This window comes from Fulmarus glacialis, unplaced genomic scaffold (assembly GCF_000690835.1).
Source record: "Fulmarus glacialis isolate BGI_N327 unplaced genomic scaffold, ASM69083v1 scaffold7638, whole genome shotgun sequence".
Classification (NCBI taxonomy): Eukaryota; Metazoa; Chordata; class Aves; order Procellariiformes; family Procellariidae; genus Fulmarus; species Fulmarus glacialis.
Window position 1 is genome coordinate 25364 of NW_009228871.1, and position 16794 is coordinate 42157.

A 16794-nucleotide genomic window follows, 5' to 3' on the forward strand; every position below is an offset into this window, starting at 1 on the left:
CCTCTTTCCCAACACACACTCATTTGTATGTAACCTCAGAGTAAGGCTCATGGACCACACCTTTTTTCATACCCCTCAAGCTCCTCTAAGCATCTCTGACAGTTTCATGTTATGCTCCCTAATCTATTCACCACATTTTTTTGCGCCCCTACTTTCACTGCCTTCACTTCCATGTATCTCCATGGCAGTTGTCTGGTCATTAAAATGCCATCACTGTACAGTAATGGGAACCAGAGGCCATGTTTACTGAGAGCAAAGATCAACGGACAGTTTGTAGTAACACTGCAATGTAAAGCCCTCCAACCAGTAGGGCAGTTTCCTCCTAGTTTCTAAAATTTGATAGAAGTCTTTGCATTCTAGAAAGGTAATTAAGTTAAAATACTGCTGCATGTAAATAGTCACAGCTCTAATACACAGCAAGGCTGGCTGGAAAACATGAGCGGGGAAAATGTTACTTCTGCAAACTGTTTTCATTCTAATGCTGAAGAAACTGAGATCTGATCTTACTGAAAAAAAGAGGAGGCTACTGAATATCCAAGGAGTTGACAGATGGTTACTCATTTGCAAAGGACACATTGAAATACAAATCCTTACTCCAAATTAAATGGCACCTTAATCACCATGCAACAGCTAGGCTCTGCTTTCTCTCAAAATGTTTACTTATGTATTCAGAGTAGAACAGTTCCAGCAGAAGAGGTTAGAGAAGATAACCTTGTAACTGGGCACTCTACAGGTGAGAAACACAAATTCAAGTTCTTGATGGCAATCAGCCATAGTAAGAACTTGAACCTATTTCAACTTGATCTCCTTCCCAAAAATTTCAGTTTGAAGTACACAGAATTTTTTAATAGAGAAAAAACCCCCGCTACTTTCAATCAGCTACGTACAAGAGTTACACTAATTCTTAAAAAGCTTCTTGCCAACAGCAGAACAACTAGGTGCTCAGAGATCTACAGTAAATCGACTTTGCTAAATAAGGGGGCAAATAATGAGCTCAAACACAGGACTCCCAGTCATTCACACAACTTTAATGTTAGTTCCACTCCCCGGCCCTAGTTTAGACTGCTACAGCTAGTTCCCTCCAAGACAAGCCGAGTAGATGGGTGGCTAGCCCCAGGCTGCATAGACCTGACCTACTCTGTGACGTTTTGCCTCAGATAGACATCCTCAGCTACTTGAACCAACCCTTGGACTGCTTTTGACTGATTCCACTGAGATAGCCCCAGTGGCAGGCTGAGGTCTGATATTCTACTCTTCACAGTCTTCTCTTAAGAATATTTTAGCAGCCATTCAGTGAAAGAAGAGCTGAGCATTCTGTAATTACCATTACTGATGGGTTTAAAATGTGACTAATATTGGGAGTTCTGCAATACATAAAAGCTAAATTTAATTCTGTTTGGGACAAAAAAAAACCCCAACAACTTTATCACAACTGTTTCTGAAATAACATTTGCGATGCAATTTATATTAGGGTTCATACCAAATAATTCCTCCCCAGAGCAGAGAAAAGATAATGTAGAATACCAGTGATCCCCAGATCATGAAGTGATTTATCCACGTCCAATAGTGTGTATCTAGTGCAAGCTGAAAAAAAACCAAACGAGATTATATGGTGTTATTACTATCTATCAGCAACAGAATACTCAGCAGGAGATGAAATAAAATTACACCCTTTGAAAAATGGGAAGGATTTTACACAGAATTAACTAAAAAACGTTTTTCAATTTTGAGCACAGTTAAGATGGCACAAATAGCAAAATCTGTATTTAAACTAATTTAAATCTGTATTTAAACTAATTTAAACTAATACGACAATGTATGGTCGTAGAGGGAAACCGATACAAGTAAGCAGCAATTAGAAAACAAGCTCTAAGAAAGTTTCAATGGATAAAATACAGCATACCTTACCTTCAATGTAACCGTGAATACAAGCACAGTAAACACCAGTGTTCCAAAGGTCCAGTTTCCAAACATCTATAAAAAACGGTCCAAAGTAGGTAATAGGTAATATCGTCCACTACTTTGTGAATTGTCCAGAATAAACCTCTTAAAGCTATGTATTGCTTTATATCAGGAACTGACACTCAAGCTTAACAACACTGAATTCTTACATGATTTATCCAGTGCAAATTGTTTTGGTTTCTCGCCCTTGTGTGTACACACCTCAGATTTCATAGAGACAGGAAAAAAACACAATCAATGCACTCAACCCAAAGTTCACAGGTATGTTTCTTAATAAAAATTAAGCGTAGCGCAGTTAACAAATCACTGACATTTACAAACGAACTGCAGTTAATTTCATCAATCTTCTTGGATCTTTTCTCTGATCTCCCTTCTCTGCTGTCCTTGGTGTCCCACAATTTCTTGGAGGCTCAACAGCATGTTTTACAGACGAGTAACAGTACAAGAAAGGATGTGATAACCATGAAAGCCATATTAAGTACATAAATGTTCTACATACATTTTAAGATAAAACACTTTTGAATTGTGGTTGATTTTCTCCTCATCTGCATAATGAAATAAAAACACTTTAGCTTTTCAAGGGGGCAGAAATGATCATTAACTCTGATGGGGGGAAGAACTGGTGCTGAATATGATCACAGAGGATTGCTTGGACTGCAGCAGCTATGAGATGACCAAGTTTAGGATCCAGAGAAATGCTGGGAAAGTAAGCAACAGTTAGGACACTCTATTTTAGAAGAGACTTTATTTTATTCAGGGCATTGCACTCATCAAAGAGAAGGGTGCCCAAGAGAGCTGAATGATTTTGAAAGAGAAAACTGCTGAGATCTCATGAACTGTCTTCTCAGGAAGACATGAAATTTCAGCAGAAGACCCAGTTAGCCACGCAGGATGTTTCTCAATGAACAAAAAGGCAAAATGGGAGCGTATAAGAGATGACAATATGGGCAGGCAGCAAACAGCTAGCATAAAAGCATTACTTGGGTACAGAGGAACAAAATCACACAAAGTCCAGCTCGAGCTAAGATTAGTGAGGGGTGTTGAGGGTGACAAAAAGGATATTTACAGGTATCCTTGTTTCAAAGGGCAAATGTAAGTCCACTGATGGAGTGGTAAGACAACCTAGTGGAAGCTGTTAAAAGAAAATGCTGAAGTATTCAATACTCTGGATATTAGTCTACACGAGCAAAACCTGCTCCTTGCATTTAACAGCAAAGCTTGGGAAGGAAAGCAGCCAACAGCTGGGAGCAACAGGTTAAGGAGTTGTTAAGGAGGGAGAGCAGTGGATGCAATCTATTTTGAATTTAGCAAGGCATTTGACACTTGACTCGGACAGCATTCTCGTTTGGAAGATAAGGAAGCAGCGGGTGGGTAAATGGACTACTACTTAAGTTGAAAACTGGCTGAACCACTGGACTCAAAAGTTTAGTGATCAATGTCCTTGACGTTTGGGTGGCTGTTGGTAATCAGTGAACTACACCAGGGACTGATACTGCTGAATATCTCTGTCAGTGGCCTGGATGGTGACACAGAGAGCATCATGAGCCAATTGCCAGGTGATACAAAAACAGAGAATAGCTGACATAATGAATGGCAGAGTTTCAATTCAGAGGGACCTCCACTGGTTTGAGAAGTGGGCTAACAGATATCTTATGAAATTAAATAAGGAAAAGTGCAAAGTTTTACACCCATGGAGGAGTAACGCCATATATTGGAACTGACTGGCTAAGCAATGGCCCTGCTGAAAAGGAAGTTACAGCGGGGTTACAGTGGACTCCAGGTTGAATACAAGCCTATAGTGTGTTCTCTCTATACATAAGGGAAACTGCAAACTGAGCTGTGTTGGGAGGAACATGGCCACTGAAGAAAGGTTATTACTCCCATCTACTCAGCTATAGTGAGGTTGAACCTGGAACACCATGCCCAGTTTTGGGCTCCTCAGTTCAGGAGGGATGTGAAAAAAATTAGAAAGGATCAAGTGGAAGGCAACCAAGGTAGTTAGAAGTCTATAGCTCTCCTGTGAGGAAAGGTTGAAGGACTTATTTAGTCTGGTGGAGGGGAGGTTAAGGAACAACCTAGTAGCTGCCCACAAATATTTGAAGAACAATTACAAAGATGAACTGGAACAGACCTCTCCTCAGCAACAAGAAAAATTCTGCTTAGGTATTAGGAGAAATTTTTTCCCCAAGAAGGCAGAAAAACATTGGAACAGGTTGCCCAAGAAGGTTATGGAATCTCCATCCTCAGGGATATTCAAAACTTGAAGAAGACTAGACAAAGCCTTGAGCAACTGCACAAAGCAGGGAGTTGAAGTGGATCACCTCCAGGGTCCCTTCCCATCTACATTACTCTGTATGAGCTCACCCAACATTAGATGACAGGGATCCACATGGGCAAGTGATCACACAAATGTGCTTCTGTGGGGAAAACTCTGAATGGAGACCACAGCCAGCCACAAGACAGAAATCTGTAAGAAACTAGGCTGAGATAATCTGATCCACTGGGAACAGAAAATCATTTAAAAAATAAACAAATGATTGGCTGAAAGATTTAGTATTCTGAGTAACCATTTCATTATTTTAAAATTACTCAATGTGTGACCAAGTGTACAGAACACAAGATGAAGTGCAGAAAACCTTCAGCATTTTGACCTTTTACTTTGATGGGTAATATAACAATTTTTTAGGGTCATGCCATTGCTACAATATTTTGTGTACCGTAAAAAAAATCAGTTCAGTTAAAACTGGACAGGAATCTGGTTCAGGAACTTCAAATTATGCCGTGTACTGACTTTCTTCTTGCAGTTAAAATTTTACAATACTCTTATGTCATATCTGGCATCTCTGAGAAAGCCTAGTGTCAGTCTAAGTTTCTGCATACTGAACAGCTGTGTCCGTATTTCCAATAAAAGCTGCTATATTAAATAAAAAAGTTGAAACAACCTTCCCCTGTCTCTGTCAGGCTAGATAGAAAGCATCAGGCTGCAACCAAACCCTTCACTAACCCATCTTTTTGGCTCAGAAAATGAGGTCATAGCGCAGGGACACCAGACTGCATAAGGGGCTGCTAATTTGGCACAAAGAAAGGTAAGCAATATGGATGGTGTGAGTTACAAAAACTCGCAATGTATTTTCAGCATTGACTATCTCAAGATACTACTCCTGTCTTCAGGCTGTGAATCATTCTTTTGTAAGTCTGTTTGTTAACATCTAGTTTATTAACAAATATTTTTCTATGCTCTGCTCCCAGCCTACCCAAGACTTCCCCTCCTCCTCCTGCGACTGTATTTGTTGTCTTCCATGTTCCAATTCATCATTCTACTCACCTCTCTTCCTTCCTGCTGTTTTGTATTTCCCATTCTATTATTCCTGTTAACTTAGTTTCTCCTACCTATCTCTGAACCCAGCTTAACAATTATATTTAATCCACTCCGCATCAAATAAAAAAATCACACAGGAAATACATTTTATTATATGGGTAAACTAAGATGACATTTACAATCTGCAGTTGTTTCTATGGTGCCTTCTTCTCTTCTTACCTTCCTTATGTAGTTGGTCTCTGACTATATGTTTTTACAATACCAATAACAATTAATAAGAGATAAATCTTTGGCATCTTAGTTTTGTTTACCAGGAAATGACTGAGGCAGGCATTTATGAAATAAATCTCAGCGATTAAAAGTACAATTTTCCATTATTCTAGTAACATCACTCTACAGCATGCAAACAGTTTCAAACAAATTTCTAAATACTGAGAAACATCCTGGGGAGATTATGTTTGGAAGCAAGCTTAATGGTATGTAAATTTTAGTCTGACGCAGGCATCAATCTAAGTGAAAGACATTGACTTTTTTCACTTTTTACTAGTTTTGCAACTATGGTGATTAGTTCATTTCTGGTGGGAAAGAAGAATTCAAAATTTTTGCTTCAGCACCCATTTGAACCATTTGGAACCTAACTTGGATCATCTTATATAATTTATAGTATTAGTGTTACCTTCCGCCCTTTTTATTTCCTTTCCTGCTTTCTACCTTTTTCCTGTTCCATAATAACATATTGCTGCAGTAAACCTTTCAAATCTTCAAATCTTTCATTGACTTTTTCCAGACGTGAGCATAATTTAAATACTTGGAAATAACCATCAGCACCAACTAGCATTCATGTATGTATGAACTCACATATGTATCTCTGACTACTCCTGAACAGTAACATTTTCAAGCCTTTAAATCTAAAATTGCAACTCAAAATTTGTAGGTTTTATACATACACACAAGCATGCATGCTGAATGATGATGAATTTTCTAACCACTCTGACACTCAAGAGTCAGAATGTCTCATCAAGCAATACATTTTATCATCAAATATTAACATGCGTATCTAGTTTTAGACATACGCATTCAGAATTTGAAAATTAGGCACTAGTCTGGCTTTAGAGCTTTATCAAAAAGAATTTGATTTAATATGTGCAACAAAAGTAGACTAAAATTTCAAAAAGGAACCCAGTCAGAATATTTGCAATACAAACTGTTTACAAAATGTGTACAGGTATGAGAAGTCTAATTTTCAGGACTATAAATATAAGCAGAGTTTTGAACATCTAACAGACGTTCAAACAACATAATGGTACCAGAAAAAGAAGTGTTGCAGTGTACAGTTATGTCTAATGGAAATTCATTCTGCCCTTAGAAAAGCTCTAACAAGTGTTCTCTCACACATTAGAAGTTCATTTCCCTGATAGACATCACAAAGATGGTATTTAATGATATTTGAATATTGCATTTCTAGCAAACGTGTATGTTACATATAAGCAACAAAATTGTGCCCAGTTTATTTTCTCTCACTTTGAGGGTCTTTTCTAAAGCCATTCACGCACTTTATAGCATAAACTGTAATAAATTTTCTATAGCGGAGAGAGTCAGCAACAAAATGTAGGTCACAGAAAAGCACAGAACAAAATAAAAAACTCAAGGAAGCAAAAAGCCTACTTATTTTTTAAAGTTTATGGCTCTTTACCACACCACATATACCTTAATATACCTTATACTCCATATAAGTTCTTTATATTTTAAGTACTTATGAAGTAGCAATAAAGAACATTTCTATCTACAGGTTTAAGTGATATTTTGAAATAACTATAGGAAATACTTAACTGCTCTTTAACAATTTAATTAAAGAACAGTGAAAGATGAAATGGGTATCATGACAAATCCACAATAGTCTTACCATGTGAGTGCTGGTTGTCATTAGCTGAGGATAGGAAGAGAAGCAAGTAGCAAAAAGAAAAAAAAGCACACAAATAAAATAGACCAAAACATCAATGGATAAAATAAATAAAATGCAAAAGTTCTTGAAATTTGCATTCACGTGACTGCAAAGCAAGTAAAGATAGATTATTTTATGCTGCCATATGTAAAAAATAATTAAAATATTAAAAAGCTTGTTACATTTAAGCTCTTTTATGATCATTCGTAACTACTCTACCAAGAGTCTTTTGATATGTTAATCAAATATTCATCAGATGCATGTTAAGCACAAAACAGAAAAGTTACTATGTAAATTCTGAAAGAATACTTGGAATTTACGATATATATTTCTCCTAAGTTGTATCTAGTCCTATGCCTCTGTTCACTGATACACAGAATTCCTATTGCATAGTTCAGACTTTGCTAAGCAGATAACCCATCTGTCTTACCATAACTCATAAAACAGTTATCATCTGTGCTGGAAATCTTGAAGAAAACAATTAAAACTATGTTCATAGCACACTAGACATTAAAAAAATTACCTTTGATTAACTGATCAAATCCAACACTAACCTGTCCATTGCTGGTCACAATTGTGTTGTCAAACAAGAAATAGGCACCAAAGAAAAATACCACAGCATCAAACACTCCTAGGAATGTCCAATAAATAAATGCACGCCAGCGCAGCAAAGCATTCTTGGCAACATCTCTGTGTAAAACAAGATATATGCATTCATTATCAGCACGTTCAAAAAGCTTAGACAAATGATGTCACTCATACTGGTTTTTGAAGGAAAAACAATTAAGAGATTGCATGCAAAATGACCACATTTCCACATGACAACTGTCTACCACTTCACATCCAAATCCTTCCTGAACATCTCCTCTTTATTTTTTTTTACTTAATTTTTACTAAACCCGTTTAACTGCTGCCTGTAATTCCGCTTATTTCAACTGTATGGTAAATTCCCCTGTGCTGCACCCATTTACTTTTCAATCTTTTTATAGAAGATACCTTTCTTCCAGTATTTGCTGTGCATGTGATGATCCACTGTAGATTTTGAATGGAAACACTAGAGGTCTCTGGAGACTTTAGTTTATTTCCCATGGGGTACTTTTATACAGAAAATGGTAACAAACAATATATTAATTTTATGTGGAACATGTGAAACAAGGATTTTGCAGTTGAGTTGAAGCTTCAGGTCACATTGGATTTCTTGAATGTTTTCCCACAAAAAATACAGGGATTGGTCAACAATAGGATGGTTCACTAGCATGCATTTTCTAATTACAAAAAAAAAAAAATTACAACTCCAGCTCTTGCCCACGGAATGAGTATATGTCAACTTGGCACATACCATAAAACACATCAGAGTAAATCAGAACACAACTAAATGAAAACCCTGAATTACAGAAACATTTACTACCAACCAATACTTTCACCACATGCACTTTAAAAATTGTCTGATGACCATATGAAGTCATTTTTCCCTGCAGATTACCAATATACAGTGCAAAACTGTATGTGGCTAACAGTAGCCTCACCTGGCCCAAAACAACTGCACTATTGCCCAAAACAGTTTAGTGATACTCTGTTAGATATTAAAAACCAAATGTTTTTGACTAAATAACCTCTGCTAGCTTTCAAAAATGAAAGATATTCTGAATGACCATTTCTAAACTGAAAACATTTAAAATACAGAAGAGAAAATAAAAATGGGGGGGTTGGGTTTCAACAGTAATATCTTGTATTCCTCTTCAATTTCATAGGTAAAAACATATCACTGCATTGATTAAACTTTGGGCATCTAATATTACCTTTCAAAAAATGTTTTCGCTTTGATTATTTACTGTTACCACTCTCTAAAATGTACTGGGTTTGCAGCTACAAGAATCAAAACTGGGCACTGTTCCTAATTTAGATGGCCACATGCAGTTAATTGGCAAGAACTATATTTCAAGTGGCTAAGAATCTAAACCAGTCACAATTTCAATGTACAGAAGTAAGTCAACAATATGCAGAGAACAATGTTGTACACCACACAGAATACATCCTATGATACAACACTCTACCACTCAGTTCTCTTTTCTTTCAGAATAAAACATGTATATAGAAGAAACAGTATGTTTTCTCTTTTTAAAATACTTCTGTTCCCCATGGCTGGAGGAAATAGGGAGTACTAAAATAAATCATATTTTGATTTGCAGAACAGTGATTTCTATTTTGCTCTCACTCACTAATGTAGCAAATAAATGGTGTGGATTGCAGTATGTAAATATACATGTAAAAATACATGTGTATCTATTGTAGTTTATAGACTGTGCATGTGGTCTTCAACCCTTCTGTTGCAGTGTATTTGGTGTTCTACTGCAACCTTGTACAGAAATCCTGAGGACTTTGGTTATAACAGAGATAGTTTCCACAATTGAACAGCCAAACTTTGGGCATAATGTATTACTTTTACCTGTATAGGGAAGGCTCTCTCTTGAGTGTGTCTGCACTGACATGTTGTTCCATTAGACCGTACAAGAGGATAGGAAGGGAAGTGAAGCTGATATTGTACAGTGTTAGATACGCAGTATCGTATAAAGTCTGTAGATGGAAAAGAATTAAATCGTCTAGTTTTAATTTTAAAACACGATCCACTGCATGACACTTGATTTAAAACGAATGAGTCAATTCTTCAGAAAAAAAACCTCCTATATCCCTTCACAATGGAGGCAAATATCCTTGACCAGTTGCTAACTGATATAAGACAACTCTGCAGTTGTACCCCATTCATCTGGAGGACAAAAGGTCAACTAAAAGATCAGTTTAATAGTCTGGTCTACATATCAGCCTCTCCTATCATTTCAACTGTAACACCAACTCCAAACTACCCAAACTGAACAACAGCAGATTCCTGTAGAGGCAGAAATGTCTTTCTGGCACATCCACCCCCGCTTTTCTCTCCTCCTTGTCTATATAACACGGAGACATGCAGGGAGGAAGGGGGAGTACTCCAGAGGTTCTTCAGCTGTGGGTGACTGCAATGTGTTGTACAAAGAAGCACCCCAACATGTCTTTGATTCTTCATCCCTCTGAACTACTTTTCCATGTATGTATCATCATTGTAACTAGCACTCAAACTTAGCACATCATCCCATAAAAAGAGTGGTTTATTTCCCAAAACCTATTTGGTGATCATTTATGCCATAAAAATTGCTGTCAAAACCCCCTTTTTGATTCAGAATTATATTTAGCACTTAAAAGAACAGGAAATTTTACAACTAAATTTTCATCAAGACATGCTTTCATATCTAAATCCTAATAACGCTTGATAAAAACCTACAAAGTTTTGAATGGTCATTTGAAATTAAAACCAAAACAGACCAAAAAAATAGTTCTGTCGTTTTTACTCCTCCTGGAGCTTTCTTTTGAGACATTCCACAAATTCAAAGTAACAGGACTATTTTCTCCCAATTAGATCCTCCTCTTGTTAAATTTAATCCTGAAAACTTAATCCTTTTTTTGTCTAAGTCCAGTCATTCATTCCTTTGGTTTTTTGGTCCCTCATTCAGAAGAAAGAAGAGGTAGATTTTTCTGCACAAATTAGACAAGAGCAAAGGGAAAAAAGCAAATAAACAAAAATTCAGAAAGGAGAATACTAGATCCTCTCCTGAATGATGGCACTTTTCTGGTGAGCAGCAGTTCACTTTTCCTCTATCTTTCAGTGTTTATTTTTCCTTTTCAACTAATTGAATGCTGCTATTTGTCTGAAGTTTGCAATTCACACCTGCTGTCCTGGTTTTGGCTGGGATAAGAGTTACTTTCTTCCTAGTAGCTGGTATAGTGCTGTGTTTTGGATTTAGTACAAGAATAATGTTGATTAACACACTGATGTTTTAGTTATTGCTAAGTAGTGTTTACACTGGTCAAGGACTTTTCAGCTTCCCATGCTCTGCCAGGTGCACAACAAGCTGGGAGGGAGCATAGCCACGACAGCTAACCCAACTGGCCAACGGGGTATTCCACACCATATGACGTCATGCCCAGTATATAAGCTGGGGGGTTGGCCAGGGAGGGGCAATCGCTGCTCAGGGACTGGCTAGGCATCGGTTAACAGGTGGTGGGCAACTGCATTGTGCATCACATATTTTGTATATTCTATCATCATCATCATCATCATTATTTTCCCCTCCTTTTCTGTTCTATTAAAACTGTTTTTATCTCAGTCCACGAATTTTACTTTTTTTTTTTTCCCGATTCTCTCCCCCATCGCACTGGGGGCGGGGGAGTGAGCAAGCGGCTGTGTGGTGTTTGGCTGCCTGCCGGGTTAAACCATAACACCTGCACACCCCATTTTCGTTCTGAATTCTAAAAATGAACAACTAATTCAATTACTTATCTTTCAGGATTGCCTCTCTCCATGTTCAGTAAGCTTAAACCTAACAGGCATTTCACTCCGCATTGCCATTTCCAAATTTTGGGTTCCTGTATTCTTTGACTTTGAAAATAAACATTGCTTTTATGATAATTCATTAAATTGATTTCTGTAACTTAACTGCAATTGCCACTGAAAGCCATATGAACCAAAAGTGATGCTCTTCTTTTTACAATGTGTAAACTAACCCAGAAATTTTCTCAGCTGAACAGGCACAGTGTTAAAGGCTCTATTTAAAAAAAAAAAAATGCCAAAGAGAAAATGTGGCAGTGAGGGAAAAAGAACAACTAACCTGTTGTGAAAACCCACAGAAGAACTGATATAAAAACTGAGGAAAAATGAAGCAGACATTCTGAAAGACAAAGTGACACAGTCAACAAGTGAAATATAAGCACTAATTTATATGCTGTACAATGCTATAGCTATGTATACCATAGTTTTATAAAACTAGTAATAGTAAACACTGGAGGAACAGTAGAAAGAGCTGCATACGTTAAACATCAACATTCTCATCTTACAGTAGTACTGTTAAGAGAAATACTTAAAATATTTTGGGAGCAAACTTATAAGGCTACAGTTTCAAAATTCAAGGGCAATGGATTTTGCGATCCAGGAGCACAGCTCATTTAAGGCAAGGCAAATAAGGTACAATCCACAGTAGGACACAAACTGTGATAAGCAAGCATGGATACTCTGGTTAGCATGGTTCCCAGCAAAGTAATTTTAAGATGTTTCTAGCTGTGACCCCAAACTTCATCCTCTCCTAACTATACATATAGTCCAACACTAAGACCTTGAATTATCTTCTGAAGGTTCCTTTCTATAATCTTCCATTGCTTACTGAAAGAACTTTGATTTAGACATAACAAAACTGTCTAAACAGGGGGATGCACATGATGAACTTTCTCCACCTACACTATCCTAATGAATTTAGAAACTAATGTAAATTAAGTTATGCTAAGTTCTCAAATACTATTTCCAACTTGATTTAAAAGGCCACTGTAGAGAGATCCCAGAAGGTACTGAAAATAAGTAGAACAGCCTGTGTTGGAATTTGTAAGAGGAGGAAAAAAAGACAAGGCAAATTTTGCTTTTAAACATACCACAGATTACTGAATATATCTATAGAAAAGCTATTTCACTTCATGGTCTGGATAAAAACAATAATCCCATTTCACCTTTGCATCTGGCACTTGACAAAATCTCTTTACGGACTTACTGCTTTTTTGTACCATTGACTGTGTAAACTGTATATAGATATCACCATGTAAGTTTTTGAGATTTATGTAATTAGAATAAACATTCTCCTACCTTATAAAAGAAGTATTGCACAAGTTCAGATATCCTAACATAATAAAAATGCCCATGAACAAGCAACATTTTTTTCAAATGTTTAAATTTAGGTATTGCATAGTCACTGTTTCTCGCTGCTTGACGACCTTCTTTGCCAATGATTCCTTTAAAAAAAAGTGATGAAGCTGTTTAATAACTGAAGAACTATTTCAAAGATACAATTATTTGAAACATTATATAATAATGCTATGACATTGATCTAATAAGAGATCACCACTGTATCTCTCAAAATTCCTGGAGTAAATTCACTAAAAGTTGTCTATAAAATGTATAACCTGATTCTTTGAGACTGCCTGTTTTTAAGAAGGAATGGTTTTTGTCATTTCACTTGAATTAATATTCTAAAAAGCACACTTACCTATACCAACATGTGCTTCTAGAATCATACTGACATCATTTGCTCCATCACCAATTGCTAATGTGATAGGATGCTCCTTCGATAACTTAATCAATTTTACAATCTGGAAAAAAATAGTGTTAAAAACTCTTCTCTGTAATGGTTTGCTTATTTAGCATGAGTGTACGATTAATTACAATGACCAACACAGTTATATAAGAAATTCTGTGAAGGGACACAAAACCAGTATTACCCAATGCAACTACTATGCATAAAGATCACAGTAGTTTCTTCATATTAAAAGTATTTGTTCCAAATTTAAAATAACATTTTTCAAATACTTCCAAACTATTTTGAGAGAGATGGACAGGAGGAAGAAAGAACAGAAGAAAGGAAGATGTTGTTGAGATTGCTTAATGCTGTGTAAGTGCATTAATAAATTAAAAGGGTTCCAGACACAGAGAGTACAATTTCAAAGAAATCCTGAAACTAAAGACTGAAAGATTCTTTCTTAACTGTGCTGAAATTTTTTCTTACTATTTAAGAAAAGGTAATAGGATTCTGTATATATCTAAACACTGTTGACATAGAAACTGTTCAAAAACTTGATTTCAAATCTCTCCATTATAAATGATCACCTCTGTAAATTCGGTAGTCAGCTGCAACTAAAAACTTGAACAAACTTCCAGACAGTTAAAAGTGCTGGCTAAATACATTTATTAAAATGAGTAAGGGCTATATATGCTGTACCTGAGCACTGAGAAAAAGACATGACAGTTTGAAAGGAAAAAAGAAGTGTATATTCCAATGTTTTTTTCCTTTAAAAGTTCTTCAGCTATATTAAGATATTTCAGTAACGGAAGAATATGTTTTTACTTAATACGAACTAGTATACAACAGTCAAGAAGTACTTAAAAATGATAATGCACACATTTTTATGTCTGGATTCTCCTTTCTTGGCTTCCCACTTATATTAAAAATAGAGAAGAAGTATCACTCTACAGTAATAAATAATGCAGGTTCTTGTAGTATCAACAGATAGTAGACTATTCAAAGCTTGTTAGGTTAAAAAGGAAGCAATTAGTTCAGTTCATTAAATATGTTCATTTATCAGCATGTACCAAGCATAAAATTTGCACAATATGTACATAAATCATATTCAGGTGCACAGCTGGATGCCATTTTAGCATACCATTATCTAAATTGCTTGCCAGTAGAAATCTTCCCCTCTCCCTTTTTTTTTTTTCTGCTTTTTCCATTTTAGAAGATACAAAAGTGAATGGTAACATATTAAGTTATCATAAGTGATACAGAATATTAACTTTCAATATTTACATGTGTGCACAGCATTTTTTTTTTACAAAATTACAAAATTAAATACAAACCTGTGCTTTTTGCAGAGGTGCCATTCGACAGCATAACACTGCACTGCAGTTCCTGCAGATTTCAAGAAAAAGCTCTCTGTAGTTACCAGAGCTCCCGTCTTGTCTTGGCTTCATTATTAATGATAATGCTGCTCCATCAATAATTAAACCATAATCTTGCATATCAGTTGAAAGTCTGTTCAGGGATAAAATATAAATGAAGAGTCACTGTAAAATTCTCAGACATATTTGAGATTTGACAATAGTTCTTCTGTGAAAATTAATTAATGAAAAAATAATGAGTATGGAATACTGCAAAATTAATATACTTCTAAAAGAAATTCCTTGTATAGGACTGCTATTTGTGACATTTTAAAATTCTAAATTATGTTGAAAACATTCAGTGCTTCACCAGTTCAAAGACAGAAATCTGATACCTCAGTAACTTCACCAGTGAGTATGAGTGTATAATTAATGACCTTTCAGTTTGGTTTGAAAGGGCTCCAAGAATTGCAGTGAGGTAAACTGAGTTGCAGGAAGAAAGTTAATTTTGCGGCACGTTCCATAATATAAAGAAAAAAGTTAAAGGAAAAGGCCTTTGGTACTCTGAAATCTACTTCGATGAAGAAAATAACCTTGTTTCTCAAGGGTCTACGTTTAAGGAAGTGAACCATGCTTTGAAGGAAATGCCTAAAAGAGACTTGTTGGCCTGGAGACATAAAGCCACTGCCTACATTTACAGTACGTATGCTTTGCGTTTAGTGTGGTGGCTAAGTCCAGTACAGGTATACCTGTAATTATAATACGATAATATAATTATTACATGTTATCTATAATATTACAATATAGTATTATGTATATTAATCTATTACAGGTATACCTGTAATAATTTGGATATTGCTAGAAGTGTAACCGTGGTTGCATGAAACACAGTTTACCACAATAAAATATTCTGAGCAATGGGGGAAGATGGTCCACACTGAGTGCCGCACTGTAAGAGAAGTTTTCTGCAGCATCCAAACCAGTTATTTCAGAGCACCCTTGCATTTGCCTACATTACACAGCAGCCTCAGGCTCCAGCTCAGCAGTGAGAGTTGTATAAACGTACAGTGAGGTTTATTTGTGCTCTAGTTTCAGTGCTCCAAGGTTATACTACTGTGCGTGGGTTTTCAACAAACATGGTTTCACCCGGACCAATGTTTGTGAGAAAAACACCACATTTATTAATATTAACGTATTTTAAGCTTCTCCATCTTCACTACTAGAACACAAGCTATTTTTGGTGAAGTGTAAAGTACTGTAAACTATATTTAATAACAGTTCACAGATATTTTCAGCACTTGTGTTACAGCACAAATAGGGCAACACCATTTGTATACAATTATATCAACCAAAAATGTATTAGTATGAAGTCCAGACAATATACTGAATGTTCGGATTTTCAGCCTGAATTTGAACATCCAGAATCCTGCTATTACTATCTTTGCACCTCTGGAGCCAATGACAAGAAATTCTGATTAGTCTTAATGTCTAGAAAATTGGCATTGCATAAAAAGTTAAACAAACATGTTTAAACATATGTTGTAAGACCTATGGGATTTAAGCTAAATGCAATATAGAGAAAGACGATTTATGTAACTGAATATACAAATGTTCTTGATTAGACCAATGGGGTTTAAAGTATAAGAGCTAAGAAAAATGCTCAGGCTGAGAGCTTCAAGCTGTAAGGCTAAGAGTTTTGGAAACTCTCTGCTAAAATATCACAAACAATTGTTAGCTTGTTGTTCCTTTACTACAAACTTACTGCAAATGCGTATAAAATGGACTTGCTAGCTGGTTCCATATTAAAAAGAAACACAAAGCAAACACACACCGTTATGTCTGGAATACAATAACTTCTTTTCTTAACATCATCTTAAGATGATAAAAATGTTTTAGAATCTAATTCTTAGGTTTTTACGGGGGAAAAAAGAGCAAGTAATGTGTACCAACTACTAAGCTTCAACAAGTGGCCTTATTTACTACCTGTATTTACATTATACGTGTTTTTTGCTTTTTAATGCCATTTTCTATCTTCTTCCATGTTATGTTTCAAGGAAATAACTTCTGTAT

At 36.0% G+C, this 16794-nt stretch overlaps 1 protein-coding gene across 1 annotated transcript in view; it reads right to left on the reverse strand.

Annotated features, from left to right (window-relative positions):
* The window catches only part of ATP11A (ATPase, class VI, type 11A), a gene marked incomplete at its 5' end in the record, with an annotated part of 63998 nt that overhangs the window by 8309 nt on the left and 38895 nt on the right, over window positions 1-16794 (reverse strand). Inside the window, 9 exons of the mRNA XM_009583629.1 lie at window positions 1481-1584; window positions 1909-1974; window positions 7185-7208; window positions 7778-7913; window positions 9670-9797; window positions 11921-11980; window positions 12940-13085; window positions 13340-13442; window positions 14704-14878. Coding sequence (XP_009581924.1) covers window positions 1481-1584; window positions 1909-1974; window positions 7185-7208; window positions 7778-7913; window positions 9670-9797; window positions 11921-11980; window positions 12940-13085; window positions 13340-13442; window positions 14704-14878 — 942 coding nt within the window. The remainder of the gene's footprint in view (window positions 1-1480; window positions 1585-1908; window positions 1975-7184; window positions 7209-7777; window positions 7914-9669; window positions 9798-11920; window positions 11981-12939; window positions 13086-13339; window positions 13443-14703; window positions 14879-16794) is intronic.